The sequence below is a fragment of the Urocitellus parryii genome, chromosome X (genome assembly GCF_045843805.1).
Source record: "Urocitellus parryii isolate mUroPar1 chromosome X, mUroPar1.hap1, whole genome shotgun sequence".
NCBI classification, from domain to species: Eukaryota; Metazoa; Chordata; class Mammalia; order Rodentia; family Sciuridae; genus Urocitellus; species Urocitellus parryii.
This window is the reverse complement of record NC_135547.1, coordinates 106954313-106974212: the sequence shown is the minus strand read 5'-3', so window position 1 is coordinate 106974212 and position 19900 is coordinate 106954313. Positions and strand designations below refer to the sequence as shown.

Here is a 19900-nt window from a genome sequence, read left to right as displayed (position 1 = left end):
GTCTCATCAAGAGAAGAAACAAAAACCAAAATGAAAGAAAGGAAATTAATATGCCTCTAAACAAAACAGAACCAGAAAAAAATTCTTTTAAATCAAGCAAGCGAATGTGTTGGTGGTAGCAGCGCCCTTCAGCAAAAGTACTCACGCAGAATCTACTGGCCAGAAGTTGATCAGAGTAACGGGACTGCAAAACAAAAAAATGAGGTGGTGAAGAGAGACACAGGCAAAGTCAGCCACAACAAAAATTACTGAAAGGTCAAAAGAAATAAAATCCAACTAATTAAGTATGAACCATGGAAAGCAACAGCCAAATAAAGGTGGAAAGTGAATTAAAAGAAAAACAAACAGCCGAGTGACTGCCATCAGAGTTACAGGAACAGATAAGGAACAGGTTTAAAAGAGGTGACAACATCATTGGCTTGATCATGAGAATCATTACTACTTACTGTGAAGCAATTTTCGGTGACTAGATTTTCTCTCAAGCAGAAAAAAAGGGACTAGGGATGACCACACATTCAGATACAGAAAGACACACATCTACTGACTTGTGAGGGAGGAAAAATCAAAATGAAATATTGACATCACTCATTTGTAAACAGTCCCATATTTCTTAAAAACCTTGCAAGGCAATTGGTGGCTATTGTATGTTTGGTTTGTTTTTTTTTTTCCTTTCCCCTGTGAGATAAAGTTTAACTTGCGGAAATGGCAATTGTTGGGTGACATGAGAAAATAATGATTGAACATCAACTTGTTTTTTCTCTTTTCAGCTACAGTAAATCTGAAGAGAGAACAGAAGAGACTGTTTGCATTTGGGAGTGAAGGAGGGAATTTGGCTGACAGGAGCTCAGATATACATCAAATGACAGTCTGTTTTGCTTTGGCCACTACTCACGTTTCCATGTTGTCCCCCTCTAAGACAGTCTGCACTGGCAGGTAGCCCATTCGGGGATGCTTCGCAAAATACCTTTTGGTTCGAAATTTGTTTTTTAGTACCTTGGCAAAGTCACGGACATCTTCTCCTGATGTAGTCTAAAAGGGAAATCATGGTGAGATCAGATTTAGGAGAGTATGATTTCACAATAAATGACCAGTCCAATCTTTAGCTTCAAGGCTCTTGTTTTGTGGAACCAGACAAATGCAGCTTTGAAACCAGACCTGAAATTTACTAAGGAGTGGGAGTTACTCTCTGAAGCACCAATCATCTGTAAAATGGTTCAGTAATACTTTCACAAGTTATTATGAAAAATAAATGAAGTATATAAGCTATGAAGTTATTTGATGAATGATAGTTTATAAGTTTTACCACACTTTATTGTATTTAAGAAACTAGTCCATAGAAAATCATTCTTCACCCACAAAATATCAGGCATGGTACCTTCTCCATCACTGACTACCTTTGTTAAGAGAAATAATAGAAAGATAATTAAATACCTGGGAGGATCATTCTGATGATGGAAGAAAGACATGTTCTAAAGCAGATGTGTTCAAGAGCCACCTGTGGATCTTGCTAAAATGCAAGTTTTAATTTAGGACATAAAGGGATAAAGCTAGAGGATTTGCATTTCTAATAAACTCCAGATAAAGTATGGCAGACAGACCATACTTTGAATAGCATGCATCTAGAGTTCACATAAGATTTGTGTCCAACTCTGTCTGGCCATGAAGCCTCTGTCCTTGCCACTCCACAAGTGGTTTATCAAAGTTCTACTAGCTACTAAATGTTTTCCTAAAACGCAATCTTAGGAGAAGTCTCTATTTCTCACTTATAAAACTTTGGGCAAACTAACCTCAGGTGCTCAGAGTCCTTATCTGTAAAAGCGGAGTAAAACAATAATACTATGCGACACAAGGTAGCATGTAAACATTTAAAGTTTTAAGTACATAAAACATTTAAAGGATTACTTATTCCTATATCAGAGATAAAATATGAGCAACAGTGATTGAAAGCAGTAGGTTATGAATTGTGAGGAACCTGCATACCACCCCCAATACTCAACATGTCCCTTGGCCATAAGATCTCTACATATAACCTTTAGGATTCTGAAAAAGAAATGTGAAACATCTACCCTACAATCATGCCAACTATTTATTCATTCAACAATATTTACTGAACACCTATCATGTTCCATGTGTGCAAGAAAAAGGGTAATCTGAGCCACTTTAGCTGGGGAACTTATAAATCACAGCATTAAACATGATCTGCAGAATGGGATGTGGATCAGTGGTACAGTGCTTGACTGGCATGCATGAGTCCATGGGGTCAATCCCCAGCACCACAAAAACAGAACAAAACAAAACAAAAATGCACACACATATATAATCTATGATTTTATACAAAACTGAAATACAGCCAGTCTCAGTGGAACACACCTATAATCCCAGTGGCTCAGAAGGCTGAGGCAGGAGGATTATAAGTTCAAAGCCAGCTTCTGCAACTTAGTGAGACTCCAGCTCAAAATAAAAAAAAATAAAATAAAAAGGGCTAGGGACAGGGCTCAGTGGTTAAGCACCCCTGAGTTCAATCCCCAATACAAAAAAAAAAAAAAAAAGAAGAAAGAAAGAAAGAAAGAAAGAAAGAAAGAAAGAAAGAAAGAAAGAAAGAAAGAAAGAAAAAAACCTGAAATCGACCTCTAGTAGGGAGGCATTTGACTTACCGGAGTACAATATTCCACCATGGGGTAGTGCATTTTATGGCCTTTTGCAACTCGACCAGAAAAAAAGCAGCTTTGGCAGATGTCATAATTAAAGTGCTTTAGACTCCTGTACCTGGTTAAGAATAAAAACAAACATATGTATTTCTTCAAATCATATTCCCAAAGAACACTCTTTAATAATAAGCCTTCTACTACAGTATCTTAATTCTGAAAACAATGCAATATTCATTAGTCCCGCAAGGTAAGTGATTACTTCCTACCTCCAGGTATCTCTGGTGCCTCTCATACAGTACCAAAACATTTTGGCACAAAGATTATCCCATAAATATGTGGAAGAAGGGAAGAAAAACTCAGCTCATAATTAAACTTCTGTAGTAGCTCTTTCAGATTAAGTAGGAAAATACTGGATACCTTTTAGTCTTCTGAAGATCCAATACTCTAATTTCAAAGAACTTAGAGTATTGGATCTAGTATTGGACATAGATGCATTGTGTGTCCCCTATCCATCATGGGGACAAAAATTTCCTGAAGCAACTCTCTCCAAAAAAATTATAAAGTAATACCATAAGACAAAAGAAACAAATAAGAACTCCAATTAAAATAAGTCTTGCTTTAAATTTTCTGATTGGTTGAGGTGATTCATCATCAAATAATTATTTGGATGATAACTTTTTTTTTTTGGTATTGGGGATTGAACTCAGGGGCACTTAACCACTGAGCCACATCCCCTAGCCCTTTTTTGCATTTTATTTAGAGACAGGGTCTTCTCAGTTGCTTAGGTCCTCACTAAGTTGCTGAGGCTGGCTTTGAACTTGCAATCCTCCTGCCTCAGCTTTCTGAGCTGCTGGGATTACATGCATGTGCCACTGTGTCCAGCTGCCTATCTTTATTTATCTCTCTTTTCAGAAATCCCTCACCACATTACCCACCAACGAATGATAAGTAAAGCACCCCTTCCTCCCAAAACATAAAATTTGGATTTGATGAAAGAATGTATTTATAGTAGTAGTTGGTACATTCCCTCCATGCCCATAATACTCTATTGGTTGTTTTGCACTCTTCCTGTCTTTTGCTTTCTCAGATAAGAACCTCAGCCAATTCAAATAAACATATTCCTTATGTCACATATGGGAAAGTGGGAAGAAAAGCTACCTTTTTTAGATCTCAACCATCTTTCGAGAGGGGTGAGTGCTGATTCCTAAAATAATCTAATTTGATAAAGGCAAATGAATTGAAGGTAAAAGTGCTCCCTTAGATCCTCAGAAACATTCTCCTGTTTTATTTTATAAAAATTTCCACTGTAGCATACAAGTTCCAATCTGCTAAGGAAGCTGAGAACGAAAGGTTGAAAATGTAATGCAGTCACCTGTGGTTTCCCCTCCTCACCCCCCATGGCAGTGTTCTTACTTGCCAAAGCCAGGAAGAAAAGTGCTACCTATTCACTGTTGTCTAGCTAGGCTTTAGAAACCTTGAAAGGTTTTTGTTAGGACCTCTTTGTAAATGGCATGAAGTAGGAAAGGATAAATGCAATGAATAAAAAAAAAACCCACAAAAATGGTACAAAGTGGTTATTAGGAAATAAAGTAACAAAACAAATCTAGGCAAAACTAGAAAAGAGTATTTACTTAGCTGCTAAGTGGATTCTCAATGGGCCATAGACTATATACTTAGTTTACAACTTGGTAGTTCATTCATCACTATGGAAACCTTGATGTTGATTCAGATGTTTAAATACATATCCTTTCAGAATTAGAATTTGGGATTATTGTTAAATAAGATGCATTCATTTAAAAATATCCTGTTTCCCCAAACAGGTCAACAAGGTTAAAGATTTAAGAGTCAGTTGTTTTCCAGGACATTTTAAGAACATCAAAAGAATAACCTGCTATGTTTCCTATTTATCTCACCTTTGTAAGAAACATTTTTTTTTCTTTCTTTCTTTAGCTACTTTGTGAGTCTTTCATTCATTGGCATATTTTCTATTCCCTCAGAAGTTCATTAGGATACTGTGTGAAGAGTGTAATAGGACTCAAAGATAAAGGAACTTCTAGAATGCTTGAAACGATTCTCATTACTGAAAGGGAAAGAAAGTGCTGCCAAGTGAGTAAGAAAGAAACTGAGCTACCATAATGGTTCCTCCCCAGAATAGAATCATCTCTTAGTTTTATAACTGATTCTTGGAGAGTTTCTATAAACAGAAAAGACATGAAAAAAGAAAGAAAGGATAAAAATGTTTTGGTTCCAGGAAGGAGGAGGTACAGTTAATCTGTATGCCCTTGACAGACAAAGATCTGTGTGGAGAAAGGTACTCAGTCCTGTTTAACCAAAAATGTGGTTCTGAAGAGCTGAAGAGTGAAGGTGGAAAGGGACAACTGCCTAATGAGTCAGATCCACCAAAATAACCCAGCAATGGGAGGAGTGACAGGAGTGATTGATGTTCTGGCTTGATCACCTTCTCTACCACTTTAGAGAAGAACAAACTAACAGCAACTGGCACAGGAGATAAAAAATTGAGTCATAAAAAAGTAAGAAATGATAAGGCAGAAAAAGGCAGCTTTTGTTTGTTCCTAATACCTGAATCCAATGATGGGACACTCCTTGCAGATATTACACTTGGCCTGGTGCTTGGCAGTTTCTGCAGCAGCCACTCTGTGCAGGACGGGCAGCCACACCATGGACTGGGGTTCCAGTCTCATCCAGTCTAGGAAGAGGGCTGCTTCAATCTCTGGTTTATTATTAGCCTGCAAAGACAGGAGGGAGAAAGAGGACAAAAAGAGAAGGTGAGAAAATAAAGGACGCATATATCAGTTCAGGTAATAAGTTAAAAGAACAATAATTGCATAAGAAGGGCCTCTTTTCACAGCTTGTTTCTACAAATGTCCCTCTAACATCCACAAAAGCCACCTATCCCTCAGGTGTTAGTAAACTACCATCACTCTTTCTGGCTACCAGATGACAAGGAAATCAAAGGAAACCAACACACAGGAAGAGTACCGCAAAATACACACCCGAGTGAGTCAATGTTTACTCTCCCATTTTTGAACAGATATATCTATATCTATCTATCTATCTATCTATATACATATCTATATATATCTATATATATCTATCTATTTAGGCTATATATGTTATATATATATAACATATATAGCCTAAAGAAAAATGCAAGTGTTTATTGATAAAATTTCAAAGGAGGGGAAAGAAAAACAACAACTCAGAACTATTGATTTTTTTTTTTTCCTAGAGGATCCACTTCTCAGAGAATCATAATGAGGGGCTTTAAAATTTCATCAGGTTCCAAAGCCTCATATTTTACAGACAAGAAAACAGAGATATAGATCAGAGAACTCACTTTTCAAAGGCTCTCCAACTAACTGGTGGCAAAGCTGATACCAGAATCAGAACCTCCTGGCCTGATTAGAATACTACTTGGCATGGTACAATTCCCATGGTGTCCTATTGTTTGTCTATTTCTTTCTTTTAAAGCCTAAATATAATAAATACCATTCATCCAGAACACTTCAAAATACATTTATCAATCATTGGACTTACACATTATTGTAGGAATTTATTTTAATTGTACTTTAATTATATTTTTAAACCCCACAAAATTATCTTAATTCTTTAAATTGTTAGATGTTAGATAATATTAGTTACTTTTTTTCCTGCTTTAACCTCAAATCTTCCCTCTGAGATCAGTTTGTCCCAAGTATATCCTTAGGTTAGATATCTAATTAATGATGAATTTCCCAAGTCTTGGATATCTTAAAATACCCCGCTTTTTCTGAAATCCATATTCTTGATACTATCAAGAATCACTGGGTATAGAATTCTTAACTGAAAGACTTAGGGGTTTTGTTTGTTACTATTTTAGTATAAGGAAATATTAGTCCACTTGCATCTTATCAGTAGTAGAGCTGATTGATAGTTGCTTCTTTGAAGGTAATCTATCCTTTTCCTGTGTTGTGTTTCTATGGTTTTATTTTTGCTGGTTTAAGATTCACTGGGCTTCATAAACATGTGCTCAGAGTCTTAATCAGCTCTGGAATCTTCTCAGTCATGATCTCAACAAACAGTGCCTCTTCTCTGTTCCTACTCTATTCTGCTTAAAGGATTGGATAAATGTTCGACTTTCTCAATCTCCATTTTTCTGAACAGGACTTCCCTAGCTTTTCCCTTTTTGTAATCCTTCTTTGCTTTCATTCCTAAGAATTCCTTCTATCCAGTTGTCTGATTGAATATTCATTTCTCTCCTCGACTGCATCAAATCTGCTTAAACAGTTTAAAATTTTAGATACTATATTTCTTTTTCTTCTCTATTTTTTGAGGTGTTACAGATGGAACCCAGGGCTTTGCACATGCTGGTGTTGGGCAAGTGCCCTACTACTGAATCACATTCCCAACCCTCTATTTGGTCAGGTTTTATTTTTTTTTCTTTTCTTTTTCTTTTTAGCGGGGAACAGTAAGAGTACTGGTGATTGAACCCCCCCAGTTTTAATTTTTTTTTAAATTTTGAGACAGGGTCTCACTAAGTTGCTTAGGGCCTCAATAAGTTTCTGAAGCTGGCTTTGAACTTGCAATCCTCCTGCCTCGGTTTCCCCAGTTGCTAGGATTATAGGCATGCACCACTGCATTGGGCTTTATTTTGTCATTTTAAAAATATTTTTAAAGTGTTTAAATTGTTGATGGACCTTTACTTTATTTATTAATTAATTTATATGTGGTGCTGAGAATTGAGTCCAGTGCCTCACACATGCTAGGTAAGCACTTTACCACTGAGTCACAACCCCAGCCCTATTTTGTCATTTTTTAAAAATTTTTTTTAGTTATAGATGGACACAGTACCTTTATTTTATTTGTTTATTTATTTTTTCATGGTGCCAGGGATGGAACCCAGTGCCGCAAACATGCTAGGCAAGCATTCTACCAGTGAACCAAAACCCCAGCCCCTACTTTGTCATTTTTAAGGTCATTCCCAAGGTTGTACTTTCCTGCCAATATTTTTTCAATATTGTCTTTCATTTTTCTAACAGCATAAAGAGTTTTTGAAAAATAATCTAATAATTCTCAAATATTAATTTATTATGGGTCTGCTTCGGCAGTCTGCTGTTTCTGCTGTTGCCACTCACCTTAATTTCTTATGTATTTAACTGCTTATTTTTTTCCCTGTGTACTACAGTGACCTTAAAAATATTTTCTGTAGATACTCTGAACCCTGGAATGGAAATAAATACTTTCTCCATAGACAATTTTTCATTTGCTTTTGCCAAGAACTGAGGGCAGTGCTTATTCCAAAACCAATTTAAACTGAATATATGACATGGCATCCTTGGTATCATATAAGTAATGAGTATTGGAACTGAAAAAAACAAGTTGCTTCTCTTGGAATGTGGCTTGTTAATAAAGGATCTATCCACATCTCACACAGAAAGGCAGGAAGGAGAGTTTAGACTGACAACACTGACCACTTCACCAGCAGTCCAGTCATTACCCTTAATTAGAAATTTAATAACATTCTAATGAGATGTTTAACCTTGGATTTCCTAACTGCAAAATGGTATCAATTCAAACTAGTGATCAAAAGCATCTGTTGAGCACTTTTCTATGAGTAGAGTACCATCACAGAGATACTTTGTAGAAAAATGTTTTTTAAAAAAGAATTATACAGCCAGGAATGGTGGCACACACCTGTAATCCCAGCAATCAGGGAGACTGAGACAGGAGGATTGCTAGTTCAAAGCCAGCCTCAGCAACAACAAGGCGCTAAGTAACTCAGTGAGACCCTGTCTCCAAATAAAATACAAAATAGGGCTGGGGATGTGGCTCAGTGGTTGAGTGCCTCTGAGTTCAATTCCTTGCATGCCCCCCCAAAAAAGGAATTATACAAAATATAAAGATGAAAGGGTGCAAGTCAATTCCTTCTTTTGGAATGGTGCTGCAGAGCTTTGAGGTCTCTAGCATTCATCTAAACTCTTCCCAATGCCAGTGTATTCCTACAGCCACTATGTAAATACCACCCAGGTGAGAGAGCATATGTCCTTCAAGGGTAATCTTGAATATCTGTAAGGGATCCCTGTCCAAAGTTCTTTATCCTGCAATGAAATGGAATGATAGGAACAGAAGATTCATAATCAAATCACTAGAGTTCAAGCCCCAGCTTTGCCATTCACTGGTTCTGTGACCTTGGTAAGATAACTTTCTCAGTCTTAATTTCTCTCTATTATGAAATGGAAATATTAATAGTGCCTACCTCATAGGGATGTTTTAAGATGAATGAGTTAACAAATGAAAGGCACTTGGAAGAGTGTCCAGCACATAGAAAGAATCATGCCTGCTATGATCATCATCATTATTATTACCCATCTGATCAGAAACTCAGAAGTTCTCAGCCTTCATGCGGTCCTTTAAATATTTTACCATAGCTGTCATATCTGTCCATGCCTCTTCATCTCTATTCCTTTCATTTCTGCCTTATATGACATGGCTCAGTTTGCCATTGTCCTTTAGAAAACTATTCTCGAAATACGATCTGCTGGGAATGGTACCTCCATTTCTCTGGACACAATAATGGATTACATTTATTTGTTCTGGTCTATAGGTTCACATAAGGTTTCTGTTCAACTAAAATCTCTGGGTCAATGTTGCCTAGTACATCCAGCAGATCAATCATCCAGCAAAATGCTTCATGAAAAGAAGGTCAAATTAATTAAGGAAACATTGCACATTATATCTGCCTCTTAAAATTCTTAATGCATGTTAACATATTAAAAGCTAAGAAGGTCGTCAGTGAAAAAACACGTTAAACTTTGTTTGACCTCAGAATTTCCCCACTTATTATTCAATGATCCTAAGACCTTTATCTTTTTTTAACTGATAAGGTCTATGAACATCAAAAGGTATTAGGGCCCTGCTGGGCATTATGGGAAATGCTGTTTGGGGCTGTTTCTGGCTGTTTTCGACAATTCCTCCCCTCTGTGCTTGTTCATTTGGGATTTGTTTCCTTTCACTTCTGTCAAGGACTTTCCTCTTAGTCTGAGCCCAATGTAAAATCTCATCAGTATCTTTGAGAATCCTAACTCTTTTAGCCAAGGAATTAGCCATTATTCCCAACTTTGACTCATTTTTCCATTTGAAAATAAGTTAAGTTTTTGTATCAAACAATCCTGGTGAAAATATCTTACAGGCCAAGGACAAACATGAGCTGCATCGCTATAGCCTACACCAGATCAACAACATGATTCTGTCCTCTCTGACAGCTGAACTGTGACTCTTCCAGTAATATTATCTAGTCTTTGTTGCACAAATTTCTCCATCCTGTAGACAAAGACAGAGTGAAAGACTTTGTCAAAAGAATTGCAAGTGCTCAGCTACAATATGTCCTATAACAATCTCCTGCTCCACTGGTCTAACAAAATAACCCTTTCTAGCCAGCCAGGAGACAAACCATTTTAGAAAGGCAGTAAATTGAAAAGCATTACTAATTCATGCCTATTTAAAATATGAGTTTATTGGCACTTAATCAGAATGTATATTTTTTTCTGACTTATGTTTAAAGGGTAGATTGTTTAATGATGCATTCAATGACATGCCACAGGGCAAAAATTCATACTTAACACAGAAAGTGTAAAAATATCACAACATTTCTTTTTATTTAAAAAGACAGGGAGAAAACTGAGCACGAGTCAGCAGCAAACATAGGTATAAAAATAAAAGAGAGGTTGGGGTGGAGCTCAGTGGTAGAGGGCATGCTTAGCATGCATGAGGCCATGAGTTCGATCCCCAGCACTGCAAAAAAATAATAATAAATAAAATAAACTTAAACACCATGTCTATAATGTACGACTAAAGGTACAGAAAGTATAGTGTGAGAAAATTATCTCAACACCTTCAACTACTGTTTAGATCCTTCATAGAAAACAGTGTCTAATTTTGAGGGCTCCAACTGACCCAGAACTTACAGAAGGCTTGGCAGAAAGGCATAATAATTAAAGGGTTTGAAAGACCTGAGGACAGCTTAAGGGAATTGGGATTATTTAGTCATGGAGAGAGAGAGAGAGAGAGAGAGAGAGAGAGAGAGAGAGAGAGAGAGAGAGAGAGAGAGAGAGAGAGAACACGAACACGAGCAAGAAAGAGTAGCTGAAGGGGCAATTTAATAACAGTTTTCAATTATGTGAATGGCTCTTGCATAGGGGCCTGTGACCAGCTGTTCGATCCCTCCACTGAGGACAGAACAAGAAGAAACAGGCTTAAGCAGCATGAAGAATTTAGGCTGTAACTCATACGGAAGAATTTGCTGAAAGTTGTTAAAGCATTAGTGTGAATTACCAAGGGAAGCTGTAGAATGTTCTCCTCTTTCAAAATACTATAGATTCTCTGGTGCTTAAAGGTTGGAAATTCTCAAGTTTCTTTCCAGGCCCTGAGATGCAAGATCCATCATTTTGGCTCTTTTAAAACTGCTTGCCTATGCTAACTGACAGCACTGAGGACAAGATATGGGGATTCGCATTCTCGTTCTGCTTCGATCTTTCATTTTTACGACAAACCATTCTGTATCTGAGTGGTATATTCCCTCTCCTTTTGTCTGGCAATAAAGAAAAAAGGAATTAAAAACCAGGCAAGCTCCCATAAAGATCTAACAGAACTAGAACTAAAATCCAACATTACATTTTCATCATTCTACAAAAATAAGAATAGATAGGAACAGCAGCAAGTTGTTGAAGTTGAAAGAAAAAATCAAGTATGTTGGCATTCATTGGATGGAAATAATCCTTGTCAATGCCCTTCTTTGTTGACATACATGCAAGTCCTCAGATAAATTCTCTTTATATCAAGGATAACCTTGCCCTTAAATCTAAATGCCTGTCTCAAGAAATCTAAGCAAAATCTCTTAGAAAGGCCAATCAGCCCCAGGTCTGGTTTTATTTTGGCAACCCCTCCTTTTTCTTCTTCCATGACATGCAAACATAGCTCAGTTCCTTCCACTGTGATGGCCACAATGTGGAAGTATCTTAGGTTTCCATCCCCTCTTTGGCTGTTGGTCGTGACTTATGAGAATCATCCATAGCATGAAGGTTAGGGGAAGGAATCAGTTGTCATTACTATTGCTCTGTTATGGCAGGTTGGTGGGCAGCTTTATACAAATATCATCTTTATGCAAATGTAACCAAGTACAAAGATATTTAAATACCAACACTGAAAATGTCTAGTATATTACCAATATAATATAAATGCAAGAACATTAAATGGCAAGTTTGATTTAAGTGATTTGCTGGATACTGAGGGGCCAAGAGGTTAACCTGAATACTCCTCCATCTCTTAGAATAACAATATCAATTTATGGCTCCAAAACAAATGCAGTTGAGATATTTCTCAGCAAGCCCCACACCCCAGCAGTCAAAAACACACATCATTTTTTTCCCTTTTTTTTAAATACTAGGTATTGAACCTAGGGTAGCTCTGCTACTGATCTACATCCCCGTCCATTTTTTACATTTTTTATTTTGAGACAGGGTATCCGTAAATTTCTCAGAGTCTAAGCTGCCAAGGCTGGCCTCAAACTTGTGATCCTCCTGCTTTAGCCTCCCAAGTTGCTAGGATTATTGGCCTGTATGACCACACCAAGTTATACATCATAAAATTTATACTGAGGACCTCAAAAGGAATATCACAGACAAGTAAGCCAGTAGTTCTCAATCAGGGACGATACTGTACCCAAGATGACATGTGCCAATGTGTGGAAACATTTTGGGCTGTCATAACTTGGGACAGAAGGAGGTTCTATTAGCATTTAGAAGACAGACTCTAGGATCCTGCTAAACATCCCACAATATACAGGCCAGCTGCCCCCAACAGGCAGACAAGGTTGAGGCCAGCCAGAGCAACTTGGTAAGACTGTCTCTAAATAAAAAGAACTAAGTATCTAGTTCAGTGGTAAAGTGCCCCTAGAGTCAATTTCCAATCCTTCCTACCCCCTCCAAAGGCTCAACTTGGAAGTCACAGGGAAACATGCTAAGTCTGTAGACAATGATTTGATCTTAAGTTGCTTATCAAACAGACAACTCTATGCATGTCTTCCTGGCTCAATAGTGCCAGAAATTTATTTCTTCAATTGCAGCAAATAATTATCCCAAAGTAAGGCAGATCAGCTAGTACAAGAACATGTGTGCGTGCGTGTGTGTGTGTGTGTGTGTGTGTGAGAGAGAGAGAGAGAGAGAATGAATGTAGGTTTTAATTTTTATTTAGTAAAGTTTCTGCCCATTTAAAGAAAAGATAATGACTAGATATATGGATCCTGAATGCATACATATGCATGAATAGAATTTCCAAACATTCTTATTGACAGAAAAGGACAGATTTACGGAAAACACTGGGGGAGAACCACAGATGTTTTAAAAGGTTATTCCTCCTTCCTGGCCATGTTCATTTGCAATTTTCACTAGTAAAATGTTCCTTTCATTAATCCAAATAATCTTTTCAACATCATTGCCATTGTTAATAGGTAATGGCATAAATTGCCGACAACTCAACTTTTCTGGCCCTGATTCGAAAAAGCCCCAGTATTTGGAAAGATTTGCTGAATTTAAATTGATTAAAACTGCTTTGTGAATTACAATCTGTACACAAAGATTTGAAACTACAAGGAAGATGGCTAGTCAGGGTCAAACAGTATAGGACACGCAGTTCCTGACTGTTCCCTGAGCTGTTGTCACAATTTCTTTAACAACCTCTAAATCTACCAAGGGCATCAGTGGAATATTTTACAAAAGAGAGAAGTCTACACTAGCAATGAACATAAAAGGCAGAACAAGAACAAGTTGTAAAGAATACTAATGACTCTTCTTCCAAACAATCCCAATTTTTATGAAAATCAAATGAGTGATTAAAAAAAATCTCTATAAAAATCTATACAAAACCTGTATGTAACCAATAAACAGGAGGAAGGTGACATTTTGATCCTCCTAGACGTAGATACTGTGTTTTACCTTTGAGTTGCAGAGAAAACTAGTGTAGGACCACAAGGGATCATTTCTGTGACGGTCTACACATTTTCAAAAAAATATATATCTTGCTCTTAGTGTATGCTACCTCTGTTCAGAGAACAATCTGTCTCATGGGAAAGGCTACATTCTTATGTACAAGATTGTTTCCTATATCTTAAGAGCTCTGTTACAAGAGGTATTACTAAGAAGATCAGGTAAGACTTTGCTGATAATGGCCAAGCTTTGATATAAGCATAGTAATCCATTAGCCTTTTTGCCTTTATAACATTTAGCATATAATCAAAGAAACTTGGGGATAAGTAAGTCCTGAGATAATCTGTTTTAACTTTATGTTGCAGATGAGAAAAGGCCTCAAGAGGTTAAGGAAATGGCTCAAGATTATCTCTTATTTTTATACTCAAATATGGATGCTTAAAGTAGTATTAAAAAGGGAGGACAAAAGTGATTTCCTAAGGGATCATGCAGGCTAATCTCCAAAATCTTTTGAATCCTTTGAGTCCTTAATTTGTTTCAGCATCCTAGAGTCTCTGATATCTAAGCAGGGCCTACTTAAGACAATGCCCAGGTACTAAACTTAAATTGAATTCTATGCTCATCTACCAAGAACCATGTGAGGGTAAAAGTGAATATCCCCAAACACTGATAAACATGTACTCATATCTTCTCTGATGACCTCCTTTCTCCCTTCTTTTTTGGCATTACAGGTCATTTATTCCATTAGATGCTATGGCATATATGAGCCACATTGAGTGACAGGTGTAGGTCAATATATATTGAAGTAACAAAAAGGAAAAACAACAAAAACCTATGAGCTGGGCTGGGGATGTGGCTCAAGCGGTAGCGCACTCTCCTGGCATGCGTGCGACCCGGGTTCGATCCTCAGCACCACATACCAACAAAGATGTTGTGTCTGCCGAGAACTAAAAAATAAATATTAAAAATTCTCTCTCTCTCTCTCTCTCTCTCTCTCTCCTCTCTCACTCTCTCTTTAAAAAAAAAAAAACCTATGAGCTTCTCAATCCTCTTTTAGTACAGTTCACATTATATGTTTTGGTCACCTCAACTTGTTCTTCCCAAGGAGTTGGTTAATATGGAAATATATTCATTAGATATATGTTTATGCTTCTATGGGGAGAAATAACTATCAATTCTATGGATTGCCATTTTAAGCTATGCCAATGCCAAAGGCAATTCCATCAGGAGAAGCATTGTTCTCTGTATTTTTGAAATCACCTTGAATGGCCACAGTGATACTTCAGCAAAGATGGGGGAGAAGTGGGAGCTTTTCTTCACAGAAGGAAACCAGCTAATACATTCAGAAAGAATGGTAGAATTAATGGAACTATCCAGCAGACACCACCTTAACATTGTTTAGTCTTACCAATTGATAAGAATAAAGTGTTATTTTGTCCCTCCAGATGGGATGCAGTAGAAGGTATGCAGCATCACCTTTATGGTCCTCTTGCAAAAATAATTTTTTAACCTAAATCTAATCATAAGGAAGCAATCAGAAAAACCTATGAAATGAAGAAATATAAAAAAGAAAAATGCCAGGTGACTCAAGATTCAAGTACAGGGACATAGAAAGCAAATGCAAGACAACACCTTGGACTGGATCCTGGAAGAAAAGAGCAAGCTATAAAGACTATCCTTATAGTATTATTAAATTGATGCTAAATTGGTATGTGATGGAGGCATAGCAATTATGTAGGAGAATATCCCTTAAGAAAAAGATATATTGTTGCATCAGGTGAAGTGGTGCATACCTATGATCCTAGGGGCTCGGGAGGCTGAGGCAGGAGATTTGTGAGTTCAAAGCCAGCCTCAGCAACTTAGTAACGCCCTAAGCAACTTAGCCAGACCCTGTCTCAAAATAAAAACTAAAATGGGCTGAGGATGTGGCCTCAGTAGTTAAGCACCTCTGGGTTCAATCTTGGGTGTAAATAAATAAATAAATAAATAAATAAATAAATAAATAAATGTGTGTGTTCTATACACATATAGACATACACGTGGAAAGAACTGGGAGGGTGGATACAGTGAATAGGTCAAAAAGTTAACCTTAGTTCATACCAATATACTGAATATATGGGTGTTCATTATACTATTTTGTCAATTCTTCTTTTTGCTTGAAATATTTCCAAAATAAACTACTGACTGGAAACCACTGTTTCTCTCATGTCAGTCTTTCATAGTGGAGGGCAAGGCAGGAGGATGGGTAAGAGTGAAGAGGAAGAGGAAACAGTATTAATGTCACTGGTATAAAATGTGAAAAGCTCCTAAGGATTGGTTTTCTCAAAAAACACAAACCTAATATTAAAATTGATTTCCTCTGTGCCCTTCCCCTGGTTTCTAAATCATCCTCTCATAACCATCCAGACGTGTTTTTCTGAGATCCTAAATGTGAATCCTAACCAGGAAAATGTTAAAGAGTTCCCACATCTACAGAATATTTTTCTTGTTTAAAGTAAGGATTGAGAGGTCAAAAGTTGTCTTTGTAGAAAAGAAGTAAAAGGCTTCCCATAACTGCTGTCTTGGATAAAAAATTCATTATCTTAGAACTTTTATTTAAAGTTCTAAGATAATGAATGGGTTGGAGGCCAGCAGACACTGCTCTAAATATTAATCAGGACTCTGAATCACCCATTAAAGATAAAATCAGCCCAAACAATAACACATGGTGATTATCCACTCTTCATTTACATGTTCAAGGACAACTGTCCTGAACTCAGGCTTCCCACTCCACCTGACTAATAAACCAATTAACACACTGGCCCTAGGGGACACAAGCACAATTTTAAGTCTATGCAAATCCCTCAGTATATTCAATATTATTATTATGTTAAAAGAGTTGTATATATACATAGCAAAATAAATCTATCTATAGATATCATGGAATATACTTTCTCAAGTATAGAGCAAGCCATATTATGCAAAAATATAAAAATAAAGTTAACTCTGTCATTACTGCTTCCTGCAATTGTTTAAAATCCAGTTTGAGAAAAGGCAAAATTATAGGAAAAAAAAAAAAGCAGAGCCGTGGTTTCCACAGGTTGAAAATGAGCATGGTAATACTAAAGCATGAGGAAAAAAATTTTAAATACTTTTTAGTTGTCAATGGACCTTTATTTTTATTTATTTATATGAGGTGCTGAGGATTGAACCCAGTGCCTCACACATGCTAGGCAAGTGCTCTACCACTGAGACCCAACCCCAACCCAAGATGAGGAAATTTTAGGGGTGATGGAAATGTTTGCCTTGATTGTGATGGTGATACGACCATATGTATTTGTCTAAACTCATAAAACAAAATACCAAACAGAGTAAATTTTACTTCATGTAAATAAAATAGAGCCTTAAAAGAGACAAGATTTTAAAATTTTATCAAATGCTAAATCTAATCAAAACGAAACCCTCTAGCAGTTTAATCGGGAAACAAGACTGTCCAACGTAAATCCTCTTTCCATTCAAACAAACAAAATCAAGTGATAAACATGGAAAAATTAAGATGGTAAAAGTTGAACTTAAATCTTCTTGTTTCCATGATTTGGGGATAGGTTTTATTGTAAGAACTGATAGTAGTAAAAGGGAGTCCAGAATATTTGTCCAACTAAAAGTATGCACCTCAATAAAGTCTTTTTTTTTCTATTAGCACTTCTACCTCAACTTTTCTAGAAAAGAAAGAAAGGTTGGGGAAGGAAGGAATGTAGGTAGATAGATTTGTTCATCACAATGAAGTGCTTCATTCATTCATTTATTCATTACTAGCGCTGGGGATTGAACTCAGGAGCCTCAAGAAAGCTCCCAAGGTAACACTAAGTCACATCCCCAGCCCAAAGAAGTGCTACTGTAGAGTACTAAGGGGCAGGGGGAAGGTACTGGAGAATAAGATTGATAAAATTGAGTTATGTGCATGTTGAATACGGCATAATAAATGCCACTACTATGTATAATCATAATGCACCAATAAGAAATAAAGTTTCAAAAAGAAGGGAAACAGAATGGCATGTGCTTTTCCTTAGCCTATGAGTAAAACATGTGTTAATTACAACTCAAAATTATCTTCAAAATACTGGTAAAGAAAATAACCTTTACTGCATGTTGAGAAGTTAACCCAAGCACCCAGTGTTTGATTAATAAACAAAAAGCCAAGAGAAACTTAAGAAAAATAGAATTTTTAGGAGTTATTTTGAGCACTGAAAATATAAAGTGTGGTCGATTGGCCTGGGGAATGCTGTCTAAGCAGTTAAAGTATTCTGGCATGGCATGTTAACATTTGTAAAGAAACAGAATCTCGAGAGCCTCAAATCGAATCCACAGATGTTTGGTTATAGATAAAAAGAACTGTTAACCTTTGCAGTATATTCTCTTTACAATACAATTTAGATAATCATATCTAACATTCAGCGAGCACCTACTATGCACCTACCACAGCTCTAGGCACTTTGAATCTTCTGGTTCACTGAATCCCCATAATCACAGCAAGAGTTCAGAGGTCAGGAAGGTTAAGTAATGTGCCCATGACCACTCATCTAGGCAACATCAGAGGTGGGATTTGGAACCAGATGGTCAGGCTTCAGAGCCTATGTGCATAACCACTCTGCCATTCACTACTCCAGATATTCTAGAATGACTTTACTTACTTACTTATGAGATATATATTTGTTATATATATATATATATATATATATATATATATATATGTATATATGTAAATGTGTGTGTATTTATATTTATATATATATATATATATATATTTGTTCTCAACAGTTGAGGTTGTAATTTATTCTCATTTCCATATCATTTGATACTACAGCAACTGTGCACAGATAATAATCATTTTGACATAGGAATAGAAAAATTTAGAAGACAGATGAAAAAGCAACATATTCATTTTGAATGCATGAATACAACAGGAGGCAGAAAACAGATGTAGAATAAACAGATTTTGACACTCTAGCTCTTGTACGTGAAGCATATTAAATATAAAGTTGGTATGCTTGATTCTACCTAAATAATAAAGTCCTTAAAATGTTTACAGAAGAAAATACTAGAGACTATCATAGTGAAAGAGGGAGTATCTCTCAGGAATTGCCCAATACCATTTACTGATATTGCACTCTTTCTGGAATCACTTAAACCTATAAAAACTTTCCTACCTAAAAGTATTCTTGGTTGTATTTGAAAACAGACTAGGCACCTGTAATTGGGATTAAGGTATTTTAAATAAAGGTGTGAATGTGTTTTGGGCAGGGATGCTCATTTATCCTTGTGGTACTATTATAATCTAAAATGTATATGAAGGATCATATTAACACATCAATATTTTATTAGTTCAGTTTAGAACCTGAACTGGTTAAAACCACAACTTGGCATAATTGTGTGATGTAAAATATGTCCATCCTGCCTCTCTGGACCTTGTTTTCTCATCTAAAACAGGAATGATGTGGACAATCCCCAAGTTTCCTGCAGGCTGACTTGTGACTCATGGCCAGAGCCTTACTAAGGTCGTAAAGATCAATCTACTCTCTCAACAGTACAGTTTCCATGGAATATGAAAGAAGGACAACCTGATCACGCATTCATTGAAGCTATATTTCTAAAATAAACGAGTTTCAAAACTTTATTTATAGGGCTGCGGTTGTGGCTAAGTGGTAGAGTGCTTGCCTTGCACTTGTGAAGCACTAGGTTCCATCCTCAGCACCACATAAATAAATAAATAAATACATAAATACATAAATAAAGTTATCTGTCCATTTGCAACTAAAAATATTTAAAAAAAAAAACAACTTGGGAGGCTGAGGCAGGAGGATCAAGAGTTCAAAGCCAGCCTCAGCAAAAATCGAGGCACTAAGCAAATCAGTGAGATCCTGTCTCTAAATAAAATACAAAAACTAGGGCTGGGGATATGGCTCAGTGGTCAAGGGCCCCTGAGTTAAATTCCCCAGTACCAAAAAAGGAAATGAAAAAGGACTATGGATGTAGCTCAGGGCAGAGTGCCTCTAGGTTCAATTCCCAGTAACACAGAAAAAAAAAAATAAAAAAAAATAAAAGACCGTCCAGAGAGAGGGTAGGACAAGAAAACACTCTTTGCTACTAGCAGGTCCTTGTCTGAATCTGAAGATTGAGTACCTTCCTAACTGTTCCATCCTGGGAAAAAAAAGTAAGTTTTCCAGTTGGAGACAAGAAACAAAGGAAATGAAAGAAGTATCCTCTGTAAAAGTAATAAATAGTTTACTGCCCTTT

General features: G+C 36.6%; 1 protein-coding gene across 3 annotated transcripts in view; it reads right to left on the bottom strand.

Annotated features, from left to right (window-relative positions):
* Positions 1-19900, bottom strand: part of Dmd (dystrophin) — a 2014880-nt gene that overhangs the window by 59462 nt on the left and 1935518 nt on the right. For all 3 annotated transcript variants that reach the window (XM_077794046.1, XM_077794047.1, XM_077794048.1), the window contains 4 exons: positions 5229-5395; positions 2655-2766; positions 893-1029; positions 146-184 (listed from right to left, as the gene is read on the bottom strand). In XM_077794046.1, coding sequence (XP_077650172.1) covers positions 146-184; positions 893-1029; positions 2655-2766; positions 5229-5395 — 455 coding nt within the window. The remainder of the gene's footprint in view (positions 1-145; positions 185-892; positions 1030-2654; positions 2767-5228; positions 5396-19900) is intronic.